At 49.2% G+C, this 22748-nt stretch overlaps 1 protein-coding gene across 1 annotated transcript; it reads left to right on the top strand.

Annotated features, from left to right (window-relative positions):
• Positions 1-7915: 7915 nt before the first annotated feature.
• LOC147665020 (uncharacterized) lies at positions 7916-12590 on the top strand. The gene is made up of 2 exons (XM_086949809.1): positions 7916-9281; positions 12439-12590. The coding sequence occupies exons 1-2, from the start codon at positions 7916-7918 to the stop codon at positions 12459-12461; spliced, it is 1389 nt and encodes a 462-aa protein (XP_086805935.1). The 3' UTR covers positions 12462-12590.
• Positions 12591-22748: the final 10158 nt, after the last annotated feature.

Here is a 22748-nt window from a genome sequence, read left to right as displayed (position 1 = left end):
ACTCTCGCGGAGTCCCCTCCTGGGCACGGACAGGGCCGCGTCATGTCCGGTGCGGTAGGCGTGGCGAAGGGTATATATGCCCCCCTCGCCACGCTGACGACGTCCTCGGAGGCGATTCTGCTTTGGCTGTGACGTCACACATCATGGAACCGTGATGAGGCGTGGTTCAAGCCTCGTTTTAATTCTTACCAAGCCTCGTTTTGAAATGCGGCCATTTTATATATAGCAGACATCGTTTTTCCCCGCAACAGTTGACAGCTACTCAACGCTTCGTATTTAGGTGCACACTTGCAGAATTTGAGATATCTAGCGATTAGACTCGGTAATCAATACGAGGTATGTGTTGATTCACATAATTGACTAAACTGTTGGATTTCATATTAGGGAAAATCAATCTACCACTTCAAAGCCTAACTCATTCAGTGTTTTCAGAAGAGAATTACTTTTTTTTTTTTCTTTTTCGTTTTTACTTTTCTGTCTATATCATCATTATTTTTGCAGTCCAGCATTGAAAAGACACTTATATTTTACTATGGCACAACATGTGAATATAGTTTTGCCCCCCCATTTTTGAGTGAAGTTGGCAATCCACAAATTCCTTGGGAGGATTGGTTTATCATTTTTGATAATTCAAGTCAAGTCAAGTCAAGTCAAAAAGCTTTATTTCGATAAAAGTTCATTATCATAAAAGCAGAACAGTAAATAAAATAAAAATTTACAATTTAATTTTTACTTTTTAAAAAAGAAGAATTCTATATCTCTGGTCCAAGCAAAAAGTTTCTAGATTTTGTTTGCCCAGTATCACGTAGCCAGTTGATTTTTTTAAAAGGGTTAAAGCATTACTGGAATATATTTTCTTTAAGAAAGAATTAAACAGATTGTTTTAGCTTTTTGGCTCGGATAGCCCAAGCCCAAGATAAAAATATGGCTGGGGCACACACATAGGGTACATAGCTGTCCGAAACAAGTATCCTGATTGCCACAGCGTGGCTCCTAGTTCCCAGCTGACGGCATAGGTTTTTCAGCCACACCCTTCTTGGATTAGCGTATTCCTTGCAAACAAACAGAAAATGCGCTAAAGTCTCTGGGTTAGCTAGGCATGATGGACATAAATCAGATCTGCCTGCACAGGATTTCCATGTTTTGGTAAAAGTGTTCAGTGGCAAAGTACCCGTTCTAAATCTAAAATACAAAGTCCGGGCAAAAGGTTTCCCAATTATGTCCAGGTAGGGTTCCCGCCTGGGACAGTCTTTAAACATCAAAAAGTCCTCTGTAAGCCTGCCAAGAGACGTGCTGGAATGTCTTTGGGAGCAAATCCAGTCCCGATAGAGCTTTTTGAGTGTTTGCTTTGGGGGTGAGGTTCTGCTTATCCAAAATTCGAGTAGGCCCAGCTTGGTCAATAGAATTTTCATGTCTTTTAACCATTTGATTCTGTCCCAGTTCGGTGATGCCATTATTTCTTTAAGGCCTCTGGCATATCCGCTGAGTTCTTCTACCCGCCAAATACGGGCCCATAATAGGAGTGGGCGGAATTTCGCGATTTCGCCAATCTGGGTACAGCCAAGGTCCATAAATAGAGGAAGAAGTGGGGTACTTTGTGGAAGGGACATTATTTGTCTGCAGAAATTGTTCTCAGATCTTTGCAGAGCTTCGGTAGATGCAAAGCCCCAAAGTTCCGCTCCGTACAGGGCAGAGCTGACACCTTTGGCTGCGTAGATCTCCAGGACTGTTCCTATTGGTTTAGTTGAGCTGGAACGTTGCTCCCTTAAGAGGGCACCTGTGATCCTTTTATGGCTCAGCAGCATTTTGTCTAGATGAGGCGTCCAATCCATTTTGTCTGAGAGGCGTATCCCAAGGTAATCAAAAACTTTTACCCTTTCCAAGAGCTCAGTGTTTAGGGTAGGGGGACGCACATGCTGTTTAGGAGGATTGAGGACCAGGTACTTTGTTTTGTTGGGGTTTATTACCAGGCCTCGGTCAGTACAGAATGATTGGAAATTGTCCAAGAGTTTCTGGAGTCCCATTGGAGTTTTGGAGATTAAGAGCGTATCATCCGCGAAGAGGAGGGTCGGTATGCGTTCACCCGCCAGGGATGGTTCGTCAGATGGAAATTTAAGAAGATGCTCAACCACCCCATTGATGTACAGAGAAAAGAGGGTGGGAGCCAGAACACATCCCTGGCGGACCCCTCTCTCGACCGGAATACAGCCCGTTTTCTCCCCTCCAGGGCCCCATCTAATTTGGGCAAAGCTGTCCTGGTGAAGCCTGACCAGTAAGGATAGTAAATACTGTGGCAGCCCCATGTCAGCCAGAACCTTCCATAACATGACTCTAGGGACAAGGTCAAAGGCAGTCTTTAAATCGATGAATGCGAGATAAAGACTGCCCTTGCCTATCACTACCACCTTCCAGTAGATCATCATAAGCCTAAACGCTTGCTCAATCGTTCCAGTACCTACTCTAAAACCGGCCTGGAAATCGGTAAGGATTTCGTTTTCTTCTACCCAGTTGAGGATTCTGAGTAAAAGAACTTTACCGACAACTTTTTGGCTGATATCTAGCAAGCTAATCGGCCTATAGTTAGATGGATCATCCCTTGGACCTTTCTTATGAATGGGGACCACCTCCGCCCCCTTCCATGATGTGGGAATGGGGGCACCCCTACAGATGGCAACAAGGAGGGAGTGAATCAGTTTACCCCATTTGGCACTATCGGATTTAAGCAGATCCCCTGGAATGCCATCTGGTCCAGCAGCTTTTTGTGGAATAATAGAGCTTATTGCATATTCCACCTCTTTTAACGTAAAATCAGGGTCGCTAGGGAGAAACATATAATTAATATGAGGAGAGGATAGAACGAGCCCTCTCACATTAGGTCCGTTGTGGCAGGAGTAAAGTTTGAGAAGTGTGCCTCCCACACCTGACCTGGAATGTTGCAAGTTATAAGGTCACTATCTGGTCTGTTACGTGCCCTTATAGTGTCCCAAAAGCATTTGGAATCTTTTTTCATGCTTGCTTCCTTAAGGGTTAGCCAGTAGGCATCTTCCCACTCCCTTTTAGCTAGCCGCAGGGCCTTCTTATGCTCACTTCTGGCAATTTGAATTGATAGAGGGGACTTCCCTTTGACTGCCTCTATTAAACATGATTTGGCCTTTCTGCATGTTGCCGAGTACCAGTCGTGTCTGCCTTTAGGTTTAGATAGGGGTTTGGGTTTCCCTAAGGACCCTTGTACCCAGAAAAGGTCCCCTATGGTTTTTATGGCTGCTTGAAAGATAGTAGTGACCTTGTCTGCTGTCTTAGTTAAATCAATGGAGCCAATTTCGGCTTGCGTGCCTTTGACCACTTCATCAATGGTGGATAATTTATCAGTGTTACACATGATCTTGCTCCTCTTTAGTCGCCTACCACAAGAGGAGACAGTAATCTCCTGGGACAGCTCAGTAGGGCTGGCGACACTTCAGTGGACCAAGGGTTTTTTAAAGATAAAGAAAGTGAGTTGTGGTCACTCTCTATGGTAGAAATAACAACCATATCGATAACCAAACTCCAGAGACCCCTGTCCAGCAGAATGTAGTCAATCCTGGTGGAGTGACCAACTCTGTTGAAAGTGGGAGCACCCAGCAGATCGGATCGTGAGCGGCCATTTACTGCTCTTAAGCCGAACTCTAACGTAAGTGCATTTAAATGGATTGCACTACGGGTCCAGCGCTTGATGGGTGGGATAGAGAGGGTAGGAATACCCCATCTACTATCCTCTTCTCCTAAGTCAGGTATTCCTTCTAGGGGGAGTGGCTCGTATGTGCAGTTGAAGTCCCCTGCTATTATAGTATGACCAAGTCCACTCTGCTCCCCTAGTTGGGCCTCAAGCTCCATTACTGTGGGTGAAATACACCCATTTGTAGATCCTCTGACATAAACATTATAAAGATCAGCAGTTGTTCCCCCACATAGACCCAGCAGGGAAATTTTTGATAATTATCTCGAGGCTTTGGATGGGCAGGAAAAAAGCAATTCTTCTCAGTACCCTGGGAACGGAAGAACAGAGAGTTTTCAGGTTTTTACCTATAGTGTTACAAGCTAATGGATAAGCTACGCTTGATGAGTACAAGGATGCAATTGCTAGACTTGAGGTGAGATTTTCAAAAGAGGAGAATCTTGTGATGAATCGATACAAGTTTTACACACAACGCCAAAAAGAAGCGGAATCTGTAGATGACTTTGTTGCACAGCTCAGGGAATTATCTATCAAATGTAAGTTTGGAGGCATGAATGACGAGCTCATAAGAGATCAACTGCGTCCCCCAAGGATCTTCTCTGAGCCCCACCCTCTTCAACGTCTACATGAGCCCCCTCGCGGCCATCGTACGCAAACACAACCTCAGCATAATCTCCTACGCCGACGACACCCAGCTGATCCTCTCCCTGACCAACGACCCCGCCGCCGCCAGAGCCAACCTACACGAAGGGATGAAAGAGGTAGCCGAGTGGATGACGACCAGCCGCCTTAAGCTGAACTCGGACAAGACGGAGGTCCTCATCCTGGGCTCCTCACCCTCCGCCTGGGACGACTCCTGGTGGCCTCCCGCCCTGGGCACCGCACCCAAACCGACAGACCATGCACGCAACCTGGGCTTCATCCTGGACTCCTCCCTCTCCATGACCAGGCAAGTCAACGCCGTCTCCTCGTCATGCTTCAACATCCTACGCATGCTACGGAAGATCTTCTGGTGGATCCCCACAGAGACCAGGAAGACCGTCACCCAGGCCCTCGTCACCAGCCGACTGGACTACGGCAACGCCCTCTACGCCGGCACCACCGCCAAGCTCCAGAAGAGACTCCAGCGGATCCAAAACGCCTCAGCCAGACTCATCCTCGACATCCCACGAACCAGCCACATCTCCGGACATCTGAGAGACCTCCACTGGCTCCCCGTCAGCAAGAGAGTCACCTTCCGCCTCCTCACCCACGCACACAAAGCCCTACACGACCAAGGCCCGAGCTACCTCAACAGCCGAGTCAACTTCTACGCTCCCAAACGCCACCTCCGATCAGCCAACCACGCCCTCGCCGCCGTCCCCCGCATCCGAAGAGCGACTACAGGAGGAAGGTCCTTCTCCTACCTGGCCGCCAAGACCTGGAACTCCCTCCCGACCGACCTGCGCCTGACCCAAGACCACCTCTCCTTCAGGAAGAAGCTGAAGACCTGGCTGTTCGAGCAGTAGCGGCACCCCCCCCCCCAGCGCCTTGAGACCCTACGGGCAGTGCTTAATTTGTAAAATATGAAGTCCAGGTGCTCAAATGTTTGTGAGAGGACACACCTACTTTTCGCCGGCTCCACCCATTCCCCCACTGGCTCCACCCACTTATTCTATTGGCTTCACCCACATCCTCAACTGACACTGCTAAAATTCCGATGTAATACCCAATCTGAATTGCAGCAAAAGAGCCTTCTTCATAGTAAGGTTTTGATAGGAGGTCCCAAACTTACACATTTGAAAAAAAAACTTCAATGTAATGGCTTTTGGGAGTAAGAAATTGAGGCCAAAAGAATTATAGAAAGGTTTTGTTGCATGCCACACTAGAGAAATATTTTTGCTCCAGAGAAAAATAGAGTACTTTTTCAGCATGACTTTGTCCTAAAAATTACAAATATCGCTCAAAGGTGTTGAATAATCATGGACGTGTAATGCCCTGTTTGGGAGCGTAATGTAGCTAGTGCTTTAATAAAGGGTGTTGATTCGGCTCAAAACATATGATTCAGACAATCTTGATGCACAAATGGGTGCAAGGCCTGATATTTGTGTGTTTATCTCGTCTTCAATTCTTGATTTTTCTCGCCAGAAGTAATTCCTAGTCATTGGAATTACACTCATAATTGCACTGAATTGAATGAAATTATGACAATAACACTCATAGGAATCTGAAACCTTGGTAGCTATGGTGCGGGTGTCAGTGCCACTGGGCGAAGGGTGCACTGCAATGAGAGCAGAAGGACTTGACTACCTGGCAAATAAAACTCTCCACTGTGAGCCCTGCAAAAAGAGAAGAGAACTTCCATCTAGGCCTGGCTGTTCACTATTTACTCATACACAGCCTCTGCTGCAAGGTAACCAAGCTGCTTCCTGCAACTTTCATTTGATCCCACACTGGTCATTAGCGTGTGCAAAAAGTAAGGGATCCAGAAAGAAAAATTAAATCCATATTGTTTAATATGCTTTTATTAATTAGGTATTGATTGGCTGAGGGGAGCAGCACTGTATATGAACAATATGTGGAATATGAGATGTGTTTTTGAGCAATATGTGGAATATGAGAGGTGTTTTTGAGCAATATGTGAACTATGAGATTTGTTTTCTCTCGAGTCACTTGTTATGCAACATTAACTCACTGGGGTAATCGGGTTGGAACTTGGAAGTCTGTTACAGACTCATGGCTGTGACTGACTTCATATAGTATCGGTCCCCTCTCAAGCATTACTTTTCTGAAAGCATCACTACATCACACTGGCGTGTGCCACGCAGTGTGATTCACTTCTGTGTTTTTCACATCCTTTTAGAGATGTTTGTCTGTGATTGTCCAAGTGAAGTTAAGTGGGCCAACGTTTAGCTTATGTGATTATTCTAAAAAAATCGTTCCGTTTTTATGGTTATGAATTTGTATTCACACAGACCATGCTTGCTCCTTGAATCGGGAGGGCCATGATTGTCTATGGATTGTTTTATGTGACTGTGTTTGTGCACATTTTAATTTTTATTTATGATTTCTGAATTTTGTTTTCTCTATCATAGAGGTTGCTAGGTATTAAGGGATCAGTTACACGTGACTCTTTCTATCTCTTGCCTGGCCTGGTTCGGTATGTGGATGTTTACTTCATAAAGAAGTAATGATAGAAACTGTTTAATTTCATGGGAAATGTCTTTTCCTTAATTGGACATTCTACATTCATAGCAATTATTTAAATCATTATTATTCCCGGATAGAGACAAAGCCCTTCTATGAGAACAGAGATTTTAAACAAAGACTAATTAATATGCTGAATAATTCTAATTTTGTTTTAGGATCAGGTTTCATCCGACTGGTAAGATTTCCTGACCCTTGATTAGGGTTGGAAGGGCGTGCAGAGTAGAGGATGACAGCACCGCGTGTGTTCCGAATCCAAACTCAAAGTCTGAGCTCTGATTGACTGGCAAAAGAGATAAAAATTCTGAACATCTACAACTATTACGCACCCCCAGGCCCTACAGCACTGCAGATTTAAATTCTATGTCAGGGAGCGGAGGCGAGGATTTTGCTAGTCCTTTCTCCATTTTATTGGACAGCAAGTTAGAAGTAAAGAAAAACATTACATCCAGGACTACCCAAACCAACATGGCAGCGGTAGCCCTGGTAACCCAACATCCAATCAGAGTCCACTAGTTCGTATATATGGAATCCCATCTGTTAGTCCTTCCTCTTTCTCCATTGCTGCCTCGGCAAGATAAGTCACGCTCCTCATATCTTTGTCGTGGCAGATTTTGTGTGATTGTTAGACAGCTTTATTCTTTAGCGACTGTTTGAATTTGACTCTGCCTGTTTGTAGGCTGTGTTTGTATAACGCGGTAGGCTTTCAGCCCGAGCGTTCATTTCTTCGCGCGTGCGCGATCTTGGTGTCGGCTTTTGACGCCGATCAGCTGTTCTCCTCAGCGCTCTTCGCGCTCGAGTGGAAACGCGCTGAGGCACTGCGCTTCTGTTTGTTTTCAGCCTCTTCCTTCACACGGACGCCGTTTTAGACGGCAAGAAGTACTTTTCTGACTGGAATTTTTTTAAATTATTTATTTTCTGTCAGAATTTTGATTTCAGGTTTTTCTATTGTATTTACCTGCCTGGTACCTGTGTGAAGGGACTTCCCCTTGTAATTAGTTGGGGTGTTTGTGTATGGGTACCAGTTTCTCTGCTAATATGCAGTCCGGTCCTTCAACTGTTGAAGTAGTGGCTCCTAATGTTCAGCCACAACTGACCCCTTTACACCCTCCTGCAGAGGTTGACAGGCTTCTCTCTTCGGCGATAGCCCAAGCGCTGGCACCTCTGCAGGACAGTGTAAATAGACTGTCAGCCCATGTGTTTAAAAATGATAATGGTGTTTTTGGGGACAGTGGGGCAGGGCCCAGTGGTGTTCCGTGTGCTCTACCACGTACGGCCAGGAAGCGTGACGCGGGGCACCTGGAGGGCTTCAGTAAGTTATCTGAAGTGTTCCGTAAGAGTGCGCGCACGCTTAGAAGCGCACCCTACCGGGAGGAAGACTCACCCGGTGAGACTGGTGGTTTTGCCACCCAGGACCTTGACCCGGAGGAAGGGTTCCCCATTGAGGGAGATGATGAGGAGGACGAATACGTTGATGAGGATGAGGATGCTTCCTCAGTGGATTTTTCTGACGTGAGCAGGTACTGGCGCCCTAAGCCCAGTGCTCCTAGCCTTACGGAGGGTGATCTTGCCCCTCCTAATATGTTTGACCCATCAACTATTGTAAGACCTAGGTCATCGGAGTGGTTTCCTGAGCAGTCTACTGCTGATTATGTCGCAGCTAAGCTTCGACAGCCTTTGCCTCAGGATGTCCGTCTCCGTCTGCGCTCGGAGTGCCCCCGCCCTTCCCTTCCCTTTCGAGTGGCATGCACCCCTGAGATTGACCCCAAGTTGTGTACCTTCTTTGCAAAATATGTGAAGGACCCCAAAAAGGGTATTGATAGGTCATGGAAGGCCTGTCAGGATAAACTCCTAGATATTGTAGGCCCTCTCACAAAAATTATTGAGGCGGCCCAGCGTTCTAAGGAGTCGGGTTTACCGATGTCTGTTGATGACGTTGCTGGTTGGTCGCAGCGGGCAATGTGCCTTCTTGGCAATGCCAATTGCGCTCTTTCTGCAGAACGGCGGCGTTCTTTACTGCTTAAGATTGACCCGAAATTAGGGGAGTTGTCGTCTTCGGAGGCAGGTCCTGTTGCACAGGGTGCTTTGTTTGGTGACCCCTTTGTTAAGGAGTTGGGGAAGTTTGTGGCAACTTTTTCGGCTCTGGACAAGGCTCAGGCTTCGATGAAAAAATTCTTCCCCAGAAAGGTTTTTGGCGGGGCCGGGAGAGGCAGGGGTCGCTCTTCCGGCCGTCAGGTCCAGCAAGGCCCCAATAGAGGCCAGTACAAGCGAAATAACGGCTGGAATGATGGACGACAGGGTACCTTTTACCCTTCCAGAGGAGGCAGAGGCCAAGGCAAAGGACGTGGTGGTTTCCAGTCCAACTCCAGAGGATTTAATGGTAAGATTTCGGCTCATATCTCTGGTTCAAATGGGGGGAAGGTTAGCGTTGTTCCCCCAAGCCTGGGCGTCATTAACTTCAGATCCTTGGGTGCTGGAGACGGTTCAGGGGTTTCACATCGAATTTTACGGTTCCCCTGTTCAGCTTTCTCGTCCTCGTCCTCTAGTTTTTTCTGTCTCAGACCAAGAACTTGTCGACTTAGAGGTTCGGGCGATGTTACAAAAAGGCGCCATTATCCCCTCGGCGCTTCATCCAAACGGTTTCCTCAGCAACATCTTCCTGGTGGAAAAGAAAGGCAAGGGGTTCAGACCAGTAATCAACCTCCGCTCATTCAACGAGTGGTTGGTTTACAGACACTTCAAGATGGAGGGCATCCATCTTCTGAGGGACCTTTTGTTACAGAACGATTGGCTGGTTCGCTTGGACCTGAAAGATGCTTATCTTTCGGTTCCAATCTTCCCTCCTCATCGTCGATTCCTTCAGTTTCTGTGGAGGAATCAGGTTTACGAATTTCTTACGCTTCCCTTTGGTCTTTCCTCAGCACCTTGGTGCTTTACCAAACTCCTACGCCCGGTGGTAGAACATCTCCGGACCTTAGGGATTCGTCTGATTGTTTACCTGGACGACATTCTTTTAATGTGTCAGTCCAGGGATCTCCTTCTTCATCAGCTTCAGGTCACTATAACCCTCCTTCAATCTCTGGGTTTCATCATCAATGCCCAGAAGTCGGACCTCTTCCCCCGACAGGAAATGACTTTCCTTGGCTTTCTGATCATAACTACGGATGCGACTCTTCACCTTCCTTCCGAAAAGATCTCCAAGATCAAGAAGGAGATTCGCAAGGTTCTCCGGCGGGATCGAGTATCCCTCCGCCAACTAGCCAGGATTGTGGGCTTACTCTCCTCATCGATCCAGGCCATTTTTCCTGGCCCTCTCCATTACAGGGCTCTTCAGAGACTGAAGGCATTTCACCTCCGCAAGGGTCTTACTTATTCGGAACTGATCTCCTTGAATCTGGAAGCCCGATCGGAACTCCTCTGGTGGTTAGATCACATGGATGCCTGGAACGGGAAGGCGATTTTCGGATCCCGTCCGGACCTGGTGATCGAGTCAGACGCCAGTCGCCAGGGCTGGGGTGCCCGTTGCGGCCCCCTCTCGGTGGGCGGCAGATGGACGGAGGAGGAACTTCACCTCCATATCAACTGTCTAGAGCTCCTTGCGGGCTCGTTCGCGATCCGCTCCTTCACCTCGACCAAAGTTTCGTGTTGTGTACTTCTTCGGATGGACAACACAACGGCGGTCAGATACATCAATCGGTTGGGAGGCACGCACTCCAAGGTTCTAGCGGACCTTGCGAAAGATTTTTGGAACTATTGCCTTCTTCGCCAGATCTCTGTCACAGCGGAGTATCTCCCAGGCGATCTGAACACGGTTGCGGACTGGCAGTCCAGGAATTTCCGAGATGCCAGCGACTGGAGACTGGATCCTCCAGTATTTCAGAGAATTTCGGACCTTTGGGGTCTTCCAATAATGGACTTATTTGCGTCCAGATGGAACGCCCAGCTTCCCCGCTTCTACAGCTGGAAACCGGATCCGGGGGCGGAAGCAGTGGATGCCTTCCTTCAGGACTGGTCCCTGTTTCCAGCTTATGCATTTCCCCCCTTCCTTTTCATTCAAAGGGTGGCGGCTCAAGTCCGCAGGCAGAAAGCTTCTCTGATCCTGATCACGCCAATCTGGAGAGCTCAATGCTGGTTCCCTTCTCTTTTGGAACTTTCTTGGGACAAGCCTCTTCGGCTTCCGTCGTTCGACCACATTCTGACGGATCCATTGGGTCTCCCGCATCCGCTGGTTCTCCAGGGCCATCTACGTCTCATGGCATGGAGGATTTCAGGGGACGTTGGTCGTGCGACTCGCTTTCGAGAGACGCTGAGCTCCTCATTCGAGGAGCCTGGGCTCCTAACACCACTAAGCGGTATAGATCAGCATGGAACAGATGGGTTCGTTGGTGTGTGGGAAAACACCTGGATCCCGTGGGCTCCTCTGTCACCGACGTGATCAACTTCCTCGCTGATCTTTTCCTAAAAGAAATTGGCGTATAGCACCATTAATTCTTTCAGGTCGGCAATTTCGGCTGGGCATGCCCTGGTTGATGGCTCGCCAGTTGGTGAACACCCTTGGGTTTGTAAACTCCTTAAAGGTATTCGTCTTTCGCGCCCCCCAGAACCTCGTTATTCAGGTTTGTGGGATGTTAATGTGGTTTTAAATTTTCTCAAATCCTGGCAGGATAATCAATTCCTTTCCCGCAAGGAGCTTTCGGCCAAACTAGCGATTCTCCTCTGCTTGATTTCATGTAAACGTGCTTCAGATGTTCGGGCACTGGACGTGTCAGCCAGGGTTTTTACCCCAGAAGGGGTTACATTTACTGTTTCAAGGAGAACTAAATGTAATACCAGGTCAGTATCCTACCCGGCTTTCCCAGATTCGCCAAAGCTCTGTGTTGTTCGTTGCCTTAAGACATATGAGGATGTTACTCTTGAGCTCCGCCCTCCGGGCGAAAGACAATTGCTTATAGCGGTTAAGAAACCATTCAAGGCAGTTTCATCTCCCACCATTGCCAGATGGGTCAGGTGGATAATGTCTGAAGCTGGAATTAGCGTCACTGACTTTGGGGCTCATTCCACTAGAGGTGCAATGGCTTCCAAGGCTATTCAGGTAGGTGGACGCCTGGAGGATATCATGAACGCAGCGGATTGGTCATCAGATTCGACTTTCAAAAAGTTCTACTTTAAGCCAATCCATGAGGCTGCTTCGTTGGTGGTGAGTAGGCTTTGAACAAGCAAAATCCTCGCCTCCGCTCCCTGACATAGAATGAGAAATTTCCTAGTTACCACAAAGGAAAGTTTCAATTCTATTAAGGAGGCGGAGGCGAGGATTTTCCCACCCAGGCTTATCGAGCCTGCCCTCCCGTAACTGGACTATGATTTGTAACTTCGTCTAAGGGAGTATACCTTTTTTCTGAATTTAAATGTTTTTCATTGATAAGCTGTGCAATGTTGATTAAATACTATCTGCATTTAGTTTGGTTACTCCATTGCAATGTTCTTGAATTCTTCGACATTGTACTGGACGAGATATTATTATACTTTCTCTTCCCTAGGCTCCGATCAAAAGACGGACTAGTGGTTGGATGACTTCTTCCCTGCGGCAGCTTCCACGAAAGAGGAAGGACTAACAGATGGGATTCCATATATACGAACTAGTGGACTCTGATTGGATGTTGGGTTACCAGGGCTACCGCTGCCATGTTGGTTTGGGTAGTCCTGGATGTAATGTTTTTCTTTACTTCTAACTTGCTGTCCAATAAAATGGAGAAAGGACTAGCAAAATCCTCGCCTCCGCCTCCTTAATAGAATTGAAACTTTCCTTTGTGGTAACTAGGAAATTTCTCAGTATCTGGTCACCACAGTACTGCCACACTCTGCTAAACTCTGCGCATAACGGGCCTCCAGGGCCTCGGGCCATCCAGCAAATCAAACAGACCAAATGTGGCCGGAAGTGGGAGGACATCACTAAATGCACAATGAATAAAGTCAAGATAAACATCACCCGCAAACTAAGTGAGAGAGGCCATGCAGAACTAGATGGAATAGCCCGCCGCTCAACAGGTCCATACTCCATGTGACATTAGGAACCAGTGACCACAACTGCACCGCTGCATGCAAACCAGCACGAGGCTTGATGACGACGGTAGGATAGAAATAAATGTTCAATTGGCGCCTGCTCCCATATTGCAATGCACACCCTGGAGATAAAAACGCAACGAAAACAGTACATTTTTATGAATAAACGTTAGGGGTTAGGTTAAATGCCCTGTTCTTCCAGCCTCCTCCTTCCAGCATTGTAATTGCACACAGTGCCACACGCCGGAGATATGATTCCTCAGAGGCCTGAATTGCACACAGTGCCCTGCGCCGGAGTTATGATTCCTCAAAGGATGCCTCGTACTCGGTTCTGTAATGTTCTAATCTTCCCCCACAAGAGGCTCTGACACAGATGAAAGGTTGCTTCGGTTATATTTATTTATTTCTGCAATATAAGCTACAAGGGCGCCGAGCGTCTCACAGGTTACCGCTCCGGTCGCCAACTGCCGGCTTTCTTGTTCGCGCCTTTCGTTTATGCCTCTTTGCGCATGCGCGACTCTCCCGCTCTAGTCTACGGCGTCACGCGTCATCACGTGTACGCCGGTAGACTAGAGCGCACACCACATATCTCCCCCCTTTACCAAACACAACATAAAACATTTCCCCCCCCAACCAAGTGTCCTGAAACAGTGGACATAGTCTATGTGGGGCACCGGGGGAAGGCACCAGCTAGTGTCCATCCATCACAAAGTCATTATAACGAGAGGGCACCACGACTGCCCTTCCACTGCGGGTGTGTCTTACCGGCATGTTCTCTCTCGCCTCCGTCTCTCCATGGGACACCCCAGCTTCTCTTACGTCTGTTCCCTGCTCCGCCTCAGCTTGTATTCCTCCTCCGTCACTCGGCCTGGCTCTCAGGACAACGTCTTCATTGTCCTCGCCTGCCTCTTCCCCTTGGTTGTCTGAGCTGAACTCCGGAAGAGGTCTATCCTCCGGGTGATCCACGCATCTCTCGACTTCCTCGGCCTTTGGCCAGACCAGTATTTTGTTGACCCTGGCCATGCGGTCTTGCGACCAGACCTTGCCGTCACTGAGGAGAGCCGCCCTGCCACGCACCTCCTTGACCTGCAGCGGCTGGCTGAATTTGCTTTCGCCCTTCTTCTGTAGGGTGGGGAGTTTGATCCTAACCCACTCCCCTTCTTCCAACTCCGTTTCCTTCGCGCTTCGTCTCTTGTTGTAGTGTGCTGCGTAAATCTTCTGGGCCTTCTCCAGATTGTGCTGCACCACTGCTGGGGACCACTTGCTGGTGATGGTCTTCTCCCTCCATGCCACGTTGTCTCGGGTGAAGGGGTGCCTTCCTCTTAACACTTGAAACGGACTGTACCCCACTACAGAGGGCGTTATCCGGTATGCCCAAATCATGTTCATCATCTCCATCTCCCAGTCTTTTCCCTGCGATATGGCTGCCTGGATGGAGCCCATGAGCACTCTATTGAACCTTTCGACTTGGCCGTTGCATGCTGGATGGTACACGGCCGTGTGTCTCACCTCGATCCCATTCCTTTTCATGTACCTTTTCCACTTGTCCGATACAAATTGCGGACCATTGTCACTGAGGATTGTTTTGGGAATTCCTTCTCTGAGGAACACTCCAGTTAGGAACTTCAGGATCGTGTCTGTGTCCATCGCTTCCTGTATGTCCACCTCTGGCCACTTGGAGTATTTGTCTATTAGCACACAAATGTACTTGTTTACTCCTCTACTGTCCAGGACGGGCCCCAGGATATCTATAGCCACGTCCTCCCAAGGTCCATGCGGGGTGTCGAACTTCCCCAGAGCGGGTCTGAGGGGACGGAGCACCTTGTCCGCTCCTTGGCACTGTCCGCACTCCCGCACTTGTCTCTCGATGTGGGCATCCATTCCTGGCCACCAATACATCTGTTTGACCAGTGCTTTGGTTTTTACTATGCCCAGGTGCCCCTCGTGGAGTACTTTAAGCAGTCGGGGTATCAGCGTCTCTGGTGGCACCACTCTCTCTCCTCTGTACAAGAATATCCCCGAGTCACTCAGGGACAATTCTTCTCTCATCTCATAGAAACGTCGGACCCCCTCCGTTAGCTTCTTCTTGTCCGGCCACCCCACGGTGAGATGTCTCCTTACTTCCATCTTCTCCTCATCGAGCTCATACGCCGCCTGCCACTCCTGCGCACTGATGGACGACTCGTGATCCTCCATGCTAGCGACCATCTCCTCTGTGTCCGGAGTCTCCCCTGGCGCCTCTTCCATGGCCGATGCCCGGCTGAGGTAATCAGCCACCCTGTTCTGCGTACCTGGGAGGTATTCCACGTCGTACGTATAATCTAGCAGCTTCAGGGTCATTTTTGCTATTCTCGGGGTGGCTGTGTCGTGGCCTGACGACGTCAAGACTTTGATGAGTGGCTTGTGATCCGTCTGGAGTCTGAATCTCGTGCCCCATATGAACTGGCGAAATTTGCTCAACGCCCATGTGACCGCCAGCATCTCCTTTTCAATCACGCTGTACCTCTGCTCCGTCGGGGACAGCGCCCGGGATGCGAAACTGATGGTTTCTTTTGTTCCGTCCTCCCTTTCTTGCGCCAAGACAGCCCCCAAGCCCTTGTCGCTTGCGTCTGTCGTTACTATGGTCTTGCCCGTGGGGACATACCCCTGCAGTGGAATTGCATGGCTGATGCAGTCTTTAATGGCCTCAAATTCTGTCTGGGCCTCCTTATCCCATTCGAACTTTGTACTGTGCCTGGTCAATTGTCTCATCCTGTGCGTTCTCGTTGCAAAATGTCTTACAAACTTGCTGTAATACTCGGCCATTCCCAGGAATGACCGCACTTCCTCTTTGGTAGTTGGGGCACTGGCATCCTTGATTGCCTTCACATTCTGCTCCTTCGGTGAGATCCCGTGTGTGCCTATCTCGTGCCCAAGGTAGGTCACTGAGCGAGACCCAATCCTGCACTTGCTCCACTCCGCCGTCATTCCTTTGCCTTGCAGCACTCCCAGCACTTGGTGTAGTTTTCTATCGTGATCTCCCTTGTTGGAGCCCATCACTAGGATGTCGTCTTGGAAGTATTGCACTCCCGAGATGTCCTTAAACAATTTATGCATCAGCTTCTGGAATACGGCCGCAGCGGACGCCAGGCCGAAGGGTATTCTCCTGAATTGGTAGCATCCAAAGGGCGTTATGAACGCTGTGTACTTTCTGCTCGACGGGTGGAGTTCTATCTGGTAGTATGCAGACGTGAGGTCTATGGTGGAAAAATGGGTAATACCTTTTGTCTTTGCCAGCATCTCTTCTATTCTGGGGAGCGGGAACCTCTCCACTATGAGGTTTTTGTTGAGCTCCCTCAGGTCCACACAGAGCCGGACCTTGCCATTGGGCTTTTTTACCACCACCAAGGGCGATAGCCATTCTGCACTGTCCACTGGCTCGATGATATCCAGTTCTTCCAACTTCCGTAGTTCCTGGCGCACTGCCTCGCTTGTGGATATCGGTATGTTCCGGACCTTATGCACTACCGGTACTGCTCCTTCCTTAATAACCATTTTATGCACAAATTTGTCCAGTTTGCCGACCGTGCCTTCAAACACTTTGGGGTATGCTGCTTTCCAGTCTTCCTCCCGCGAGAGGGGCCATTCATCAGTGAGCAGGATCTGTTCTTTCCCTCCCGGGTTGAGTATTATGCCGAGGGCACCTGCATCTCTCCATCCTAGGACGGAGGGGCCCTTTTCTGCTACATACAGGGTGCACGTGGCCGACCTTCCTCTGAATTCGAACTCCAGGTCCTTGCATCCTACCAATGGAATGGAATTCTCGGTGTACGAGATGGGTCTGATGTCCGGCGGCTCCAGGTCTGGTCCTAATACTGGCGCGAAATCCTCTTCCCAGATAGATCTTTGCACTATGGTCCAGGGGGACCCCGAATCCACGGCCACGTATACCTTGACGCCCCCGATGTGCATGTCGGTGCGGGGCTTATCCCTTCGCTTCCCGGATACGTCCAGTACTTGATCCTCGATGCATAGCACCAGGTCGTCTTCTTCCGGGTCCTCTTCTTCACTTACGTTGGCTGTGGCCGCGTCGATGCACTTGACCGTGGACTTCGTCCCTTTCTTTCGGCAGACCTTTTCAAAGTGACCGTTCAACCCGCAAAACGCGCACCTGGCGCGAAACGCTGGGCACCGCCTGTCCTGGGCTGTGTGTGCTGCACTGCCGCATCGATAGCACGCAAACTTCGATCCCTGGCTGGGGCGGGGCAGCTGCTTCCCTGGCCCTCTAGTGTCTTTCCTCGGGTCTCCGTAGGTGCTTTTGGGTTTGCTGGTATGTGGCGCCTCGTCGATTTTGTTAACCATCGGTCTCGGCCCACTTTCTCTTTTCGCCGCATCTGCGCCCCTCTTCGACATTTCTGCCTTCTTGACCATTGCTACCACTTCTTTCAAGGTTGTTTCATTCATCGCCCATAGCTTGTCTTGTACTGCTCTGCTGGTGGTGTGCATCACTATTTGGTCCTTGATGTATTCATCCTGCAGGTTCCCGTACCTACACGTGATTGCTAGCCGGCGGAGCGCTGCCACATAGTCATCAATGGACTCTCCTGCCTCCTGTTTCCTCTGTTGGAAGTTATAGCGGTCTATCGAGACACACACTGCTGGACGATAATGACTGTCCAGATCGTCCAGTGCATTCACAAAGACGTCCGTCTCCGCTGCACCTCTCTCTTTGGGCACCAGATTCTTAAACACCCTGACCCCTTCTGGGCCTAAGTTGTGGAGCAACAGCCTTTTTTTTCTTTCCGGCTTGTATTCCCCTTCACTCTCATCCTCCAGGGCTTCAATGTAATTGAGGAAGTATTCCTTCCAGTCTTCCCATTTGAGTTGGGGTTCACCTGGCCTGGTTAGGAATGGGACCGGTGCCATTAGGGCTGATGCCTGGTTCGCCATTCTGGCTTCGCCTCTAGGTACCTCTTCCTGGGCCCTTTGGGTGGGTTCACCGGACTCTCCTGCGCTCGCTGCCGTGTCACCTTGACCCCTTGGGCTACCTGGGGTGTTGTCCCTCGTAGTGTGCGCTGTCTGCACTGTCCTCCCCCCTTCCTCTGACTCAGGGGTGTCTCCCTTGGTTGCCAGGTTGCTGCCTGGGGGCTCCCGGGGTCCTGGGCCACACTGACCTGGCTATTTCTGTTGGTGTAGCTCCTGGTCGTGCTGCTGCGCTGCTGCCACGCCCTTGTTTGTTTATTTCTTGCAGATCCTGTGCCCTCCTGGCTCGTGGGTGTTGCTGTGGGGGGTATAAATTTTCTTGCCGATGTCCCTGCACCAGGTGGTGTCCGGATCCAGCCTCGTCGCCACTGTAATGTTCTAATCTTCCCCCACAAGAGGCTCTGACACAGATGAAAGGTTGCTTCGGTTATATTTATTTATTTCTGCAATATAAGCTACAAGGGCGCCGAGCGTCTCACAGGTTACCGCTCCGGTCGCCAACTGCCGGCTTTCTTGTTCGCGCCTTTCGTTTATGCCTCTTTGCGCATGCGCGACTCTCCCGCTCTAGTCTACGGCGTCACGCGTCATCACGTGTACGCCGGTAGACTAGAGCGCACACCACAGGTTCACTTCATTTCATACCAAGTAAGTCTGTTTATTAGTAAGCAGCGTTGGTTTGTCTACTTACGGTTAATGGTGCTGCCTTTCTCAATAAGCCTGCTGCCTGCCCTCGACGTCGGAATGAACTTCTGGTGACTCGTGGGGTGCGTGTGTTCCGGGGCGTGGTGTTTTCAAAAAGATCTACGCACGCTGCCGTACAGCGCCTACCCCTGGCAGAACCAAATCGAGCCCAATCAGTGTCCTGCCCACCGACAACACTGAACTAAGGGCGTTAGTCAAATTTGCATTTGGATATGGTTGGAATCATTTTATTATTGGCTCTCACTGGCGCAACATGCTTCACCGGGGACTCGGGAGACAACGCCACTGTTTTCAGTGAGTTAGTGAGGTAACTATATTTAATTTGGCACAATACCATTTGACGTGCAGAGGCGAGGTAAAGACCCGGCCCTGATAGATAAGTGCCGGTGCTAAGCACCGGAAAGCACCGGCACAAATTAAGCACTGCCTACGGGTATGTAGCGCGCTTTACAAATGTCACTGATTGATTGATTGATCAACTCATGGTACAGTGTTTTTAAAAAAAAGATACAAGAAAGGTTGTGGGCTGCATAGAACCCCTCTTTGAAGGTAGCCATTGATCTGGCAAAAGTAATTGAGGAATCTGAAAATCGTATGAGAGTAATTGACTCCCATAAAAAAGTGGACCACAACAAGATGTTTCTGAGGTTTCAGAAAAGAAAATGGGTTCTGATTGTGAACATTGCGAGGAGGAATCCATCACTGTTGTTAAAAACAAAGCAAAGTCTTTTGCAAGAAGGAATGTCTCAAACAGCAAGCAATGTTCGAGATGTGGAAGCAATAGTCACTCATCTGAAGCCAGGTTTTGTTTTGCTGCGAATAAAGAGTGTCTAAAATGTGGCCGTGTAGGTCATTTTTCGAAAATGTACAAGACAAAAAACAGACAGAGAATAGCGGTTGTTGAGGATTGTATACGTGAAGACGTGAAGGAAAGGGATAGACTTCTTGTTGTTAATGATGTTGACATTGTAGGAGAAGATAGACGGCAAAACAGACCTAAAGCACTCTTCTATATCGATGGACATGAGGTGTCCTTGATGGTGGACTCTGGATCCAGATATACAATTATACCTCAAAGTATTTCAAGAATATTTGGAAAGACAAGGAACTTTCTCATAGCGATATTTCACCTACAGGTTTACAAGGAGAAAAGATTGACATTATTGGTTATTTTGATTCGGACATTGTTTTTGAGAAAAGGTCTACTTTTGGTAGGGTTTATGTTTCAGTGGATGATCCACCTATTTTGGGTTGGATACATCAGTATGACCTATATATCATTATCAACCCGAGAGCAAAAAACCAAGTCATGGTTATTGAGGATGAAAGCATTGATGGTATACTTGAAGAGTTCAATTCTGTTTTTAAGAATGAACTTGGGGAGCTTAAAGGGTATTCTCATTTTATCAAATTGAAGAGAAATAGTGTGCCTGTGCAGCACAAGTTAAGGAGAATTCCTTGGTCTATCAGAGATGAAGTAAAATCCTTGATAAATGATATGCTCCAGAGTGGTGTGATTGAGCCTGTTGAGGCCTCAGCCTTGGTTTCTCCGGTCGTGATTTCGAAGAAATCTGACGGCAAATTGAGGTTTGTGTTGACCTCAGGTCTTTAAATAAATGTGTGATTGCAGTCACTTTCCCCTTGCCAAACATTGGCGAAATGGTATCCACTCTTCAAGGGGCTAAGTTCTTTTCAAAACTTGACCTGAAGAGTACATATCATCAGATAAGGCTTCATGAAACATCAAAACAGCTCACTGCATTTGTCATCACTGAGGGTATATTTCAGTTCACACGGCTTCCGTTTGGATTAATTTTGGCGGCTAGTGTGTTTCAGAGAATGGTAAGTGAAATTTTCAAAGGTCTACGTAATGCAGTTTTCTTCCAAGATGACATTTTGGTTTTTGGAAACTCTGTAGCTGGTCACAACCGGTATACACCTGTTACAACGCAACTTTTACAACTACCTACCATTACAACGCAACTTTTACAACGCATACCATTACAACGCATTGCGCTAGTGGGGCGCTCTAGGATAGGGAATAAGTTTAATTTACCATCCAACACCTTCCCTAGTGTCCACGGGGACTGGAGTTGGAATAGTAAATTATACTTACCACTATCCAGCACCTCTAAGCGCTATGCGTTGTAATGGTATGCGTTGTAATGGTCGCGTTGTAATGGTAGGTAGTTGTAATGGTATGCGTTGTAACGTCATACATCCGGTTGGAGATGTGAGCTTGACGAGGGATGCCCAGTATGAGTCTGGCTGATGGGTTTTGGATGCGTTGGAGTTTTTTCTGTAGTTTGGCTGTGGTTCCGACGTAGAGGGTGTTTCCGTAATCAAGTTGGCTGGACCGTTTTTCTTGTTTCAGTGGGGATCAACACAACATAATAAAGCTATACATTTTCCGATGAGAGAGAAAATACCTCGGACCCAGATGCTTCCCATTTCCTTTTTCCTTACTTTCCATGGAGCCCCCCCTAGCCCTCCACCTCATAGCGGAGCTGTATGGGGCAAGGCTGTAACTAATAAACGTGTGGTAAACTATACCCTTGTAACCATCGGACGAACATGCTGAGCACCCCAGGCAAAGTGAGTAGTGCATTGCATGGAAACCTCCGTCTGGGCGTTAAATTGTTTCCATCGTATCCGATCTCGAACTGGTCTGTACCACCACTGGCAGGGCAAGCTGCATTGCCCTAATCACCGATGCACGCCTTGCCTCGTCGTTCGCCGGGCAAATGGACTTTTAACCCAGCAGAAGCAGCATTAGAGCCTCCCTCTATGACCCTCCTGCCAAACGCAACTTGCCCGGATAGGCAAATTGCCAGAATGTGCCAGAGGGTACCCTAGAACTAACCTAGGAACGCGATGGGGAGCTCGGGAGCGGCCCGCAATCCCAAATAGCCCCCGCGTGTCGTGGATCGCAGCGCGCTGGCCCCGATGGGCGAACTCTGTTGCCACAGGGCAAAGCGGGGGCAGGAAACTACCTGATCGGGCAAGCCTGCTGCCGCGCAGGTCAGGGTGCAGCAGAACACGTGAGGAGACTGACCTAACCGCTATCCTCCCCGTCTCTGAACCGTGACAAAATTCAGGCAGCAGCACACGGAGCACAACCTAAATGGCGTCAGGGCTGCAGTGTTGCTTCCCCCAATCGTCCTCCTAGCCTCCCATTGGGGCCCGGGCACAACACGCCATGGGCCCTCCGCCCGCGTTGCTTCCTTAAACCGCCCACCGGCAGAGCCGACCAACCCACGGTGGACGCAGCCCCCCCGCTTGGGCTGGAAATTGACTCCTGTAAAGTTTGAAATTGCGCGTTCTTGACTTTAATGGCATGGAGTATGGTTACACACACAACCTCATTCAATTCATTGTGTACAGGGAGATTAAGAAATGTTTCCACATTCACAGGACTTGAGGGTCGGTGCCACGACTCGAAACCCAAGTACCCAGTAGTGAGGTGAAGCTGGCGTATCATTATCAAGGGGCAAAAACCCACCCGGTGCAGACCCAACATAGTCACGGGCACAAGCAGGCCGCCCCCTTCCCCCCAGGTTGCCCTTCCACCTATTGGCCGCACCTGGTCCCAGGTACGGAGGCTGCTTTCCCCCGAGTCTTAGATATGTCGACGCGAGCGGGGTTAAGAGGATATAGACTGGGGGATAGGGGCAGGCCTGCCTCGCACCCAGACACCCGGTTGGAAGCAGAGAGGAGTTGGAAACCCGCGTTGGTTCCCGCACCAACCCACACTACGCCGGCCTATAACACAGGAAGGGGGGGGTGCGAGGGCCTGCGCGGCACCCTGGCCTCACGGCCCCCGCCCGGGAAAACCTGTCCACAGTGACCTGGGAACCCGGGCCAGTCAGGCTGCTGGCTGAGGACTGTCGCTGGACCCTGTCCCTGAGGTGCGTCAACCCTATTAGCGCTAGCTGCCAGCCCTGCCTCTTACATGAACGGACCCCAAAGGCCTAAGCCCATGTGGGCGATGACCCCGTTATCTTTATTTGCGCCTCTACCGTTGTACTGATACCGCGAGGAGCCCGCTCGAACCCTAGACACTGGTCGCCCCCAATTTGGTCGATGGGGAAGAAATCACCTGCTCTTGTGAGGCCGGAGCGGC

The sequence above is a fragment of the Lissotriton vulgaris genome, unplaced genomic scaffold, assembly GCF_964263255.1.
Source record: "Lissotriton vulgaris unplaced genomic scaffold, aLisVul1.2 SCAFFOLD_499, whole genome shotgun sequence".
Classification (NCBI taxonomy): domain Eukaryota; kingdom Metazoa; phylum Chordata; class Amphibia; order Caudata; family Salamandridae; genus Lissotriton; species Lissotriton vulgaris.
The sequence above is the reverse complement of the archived record's forward strand: the minus strand, read 5'-3'. Positions and strand labels throughout refer to the sequence as shown.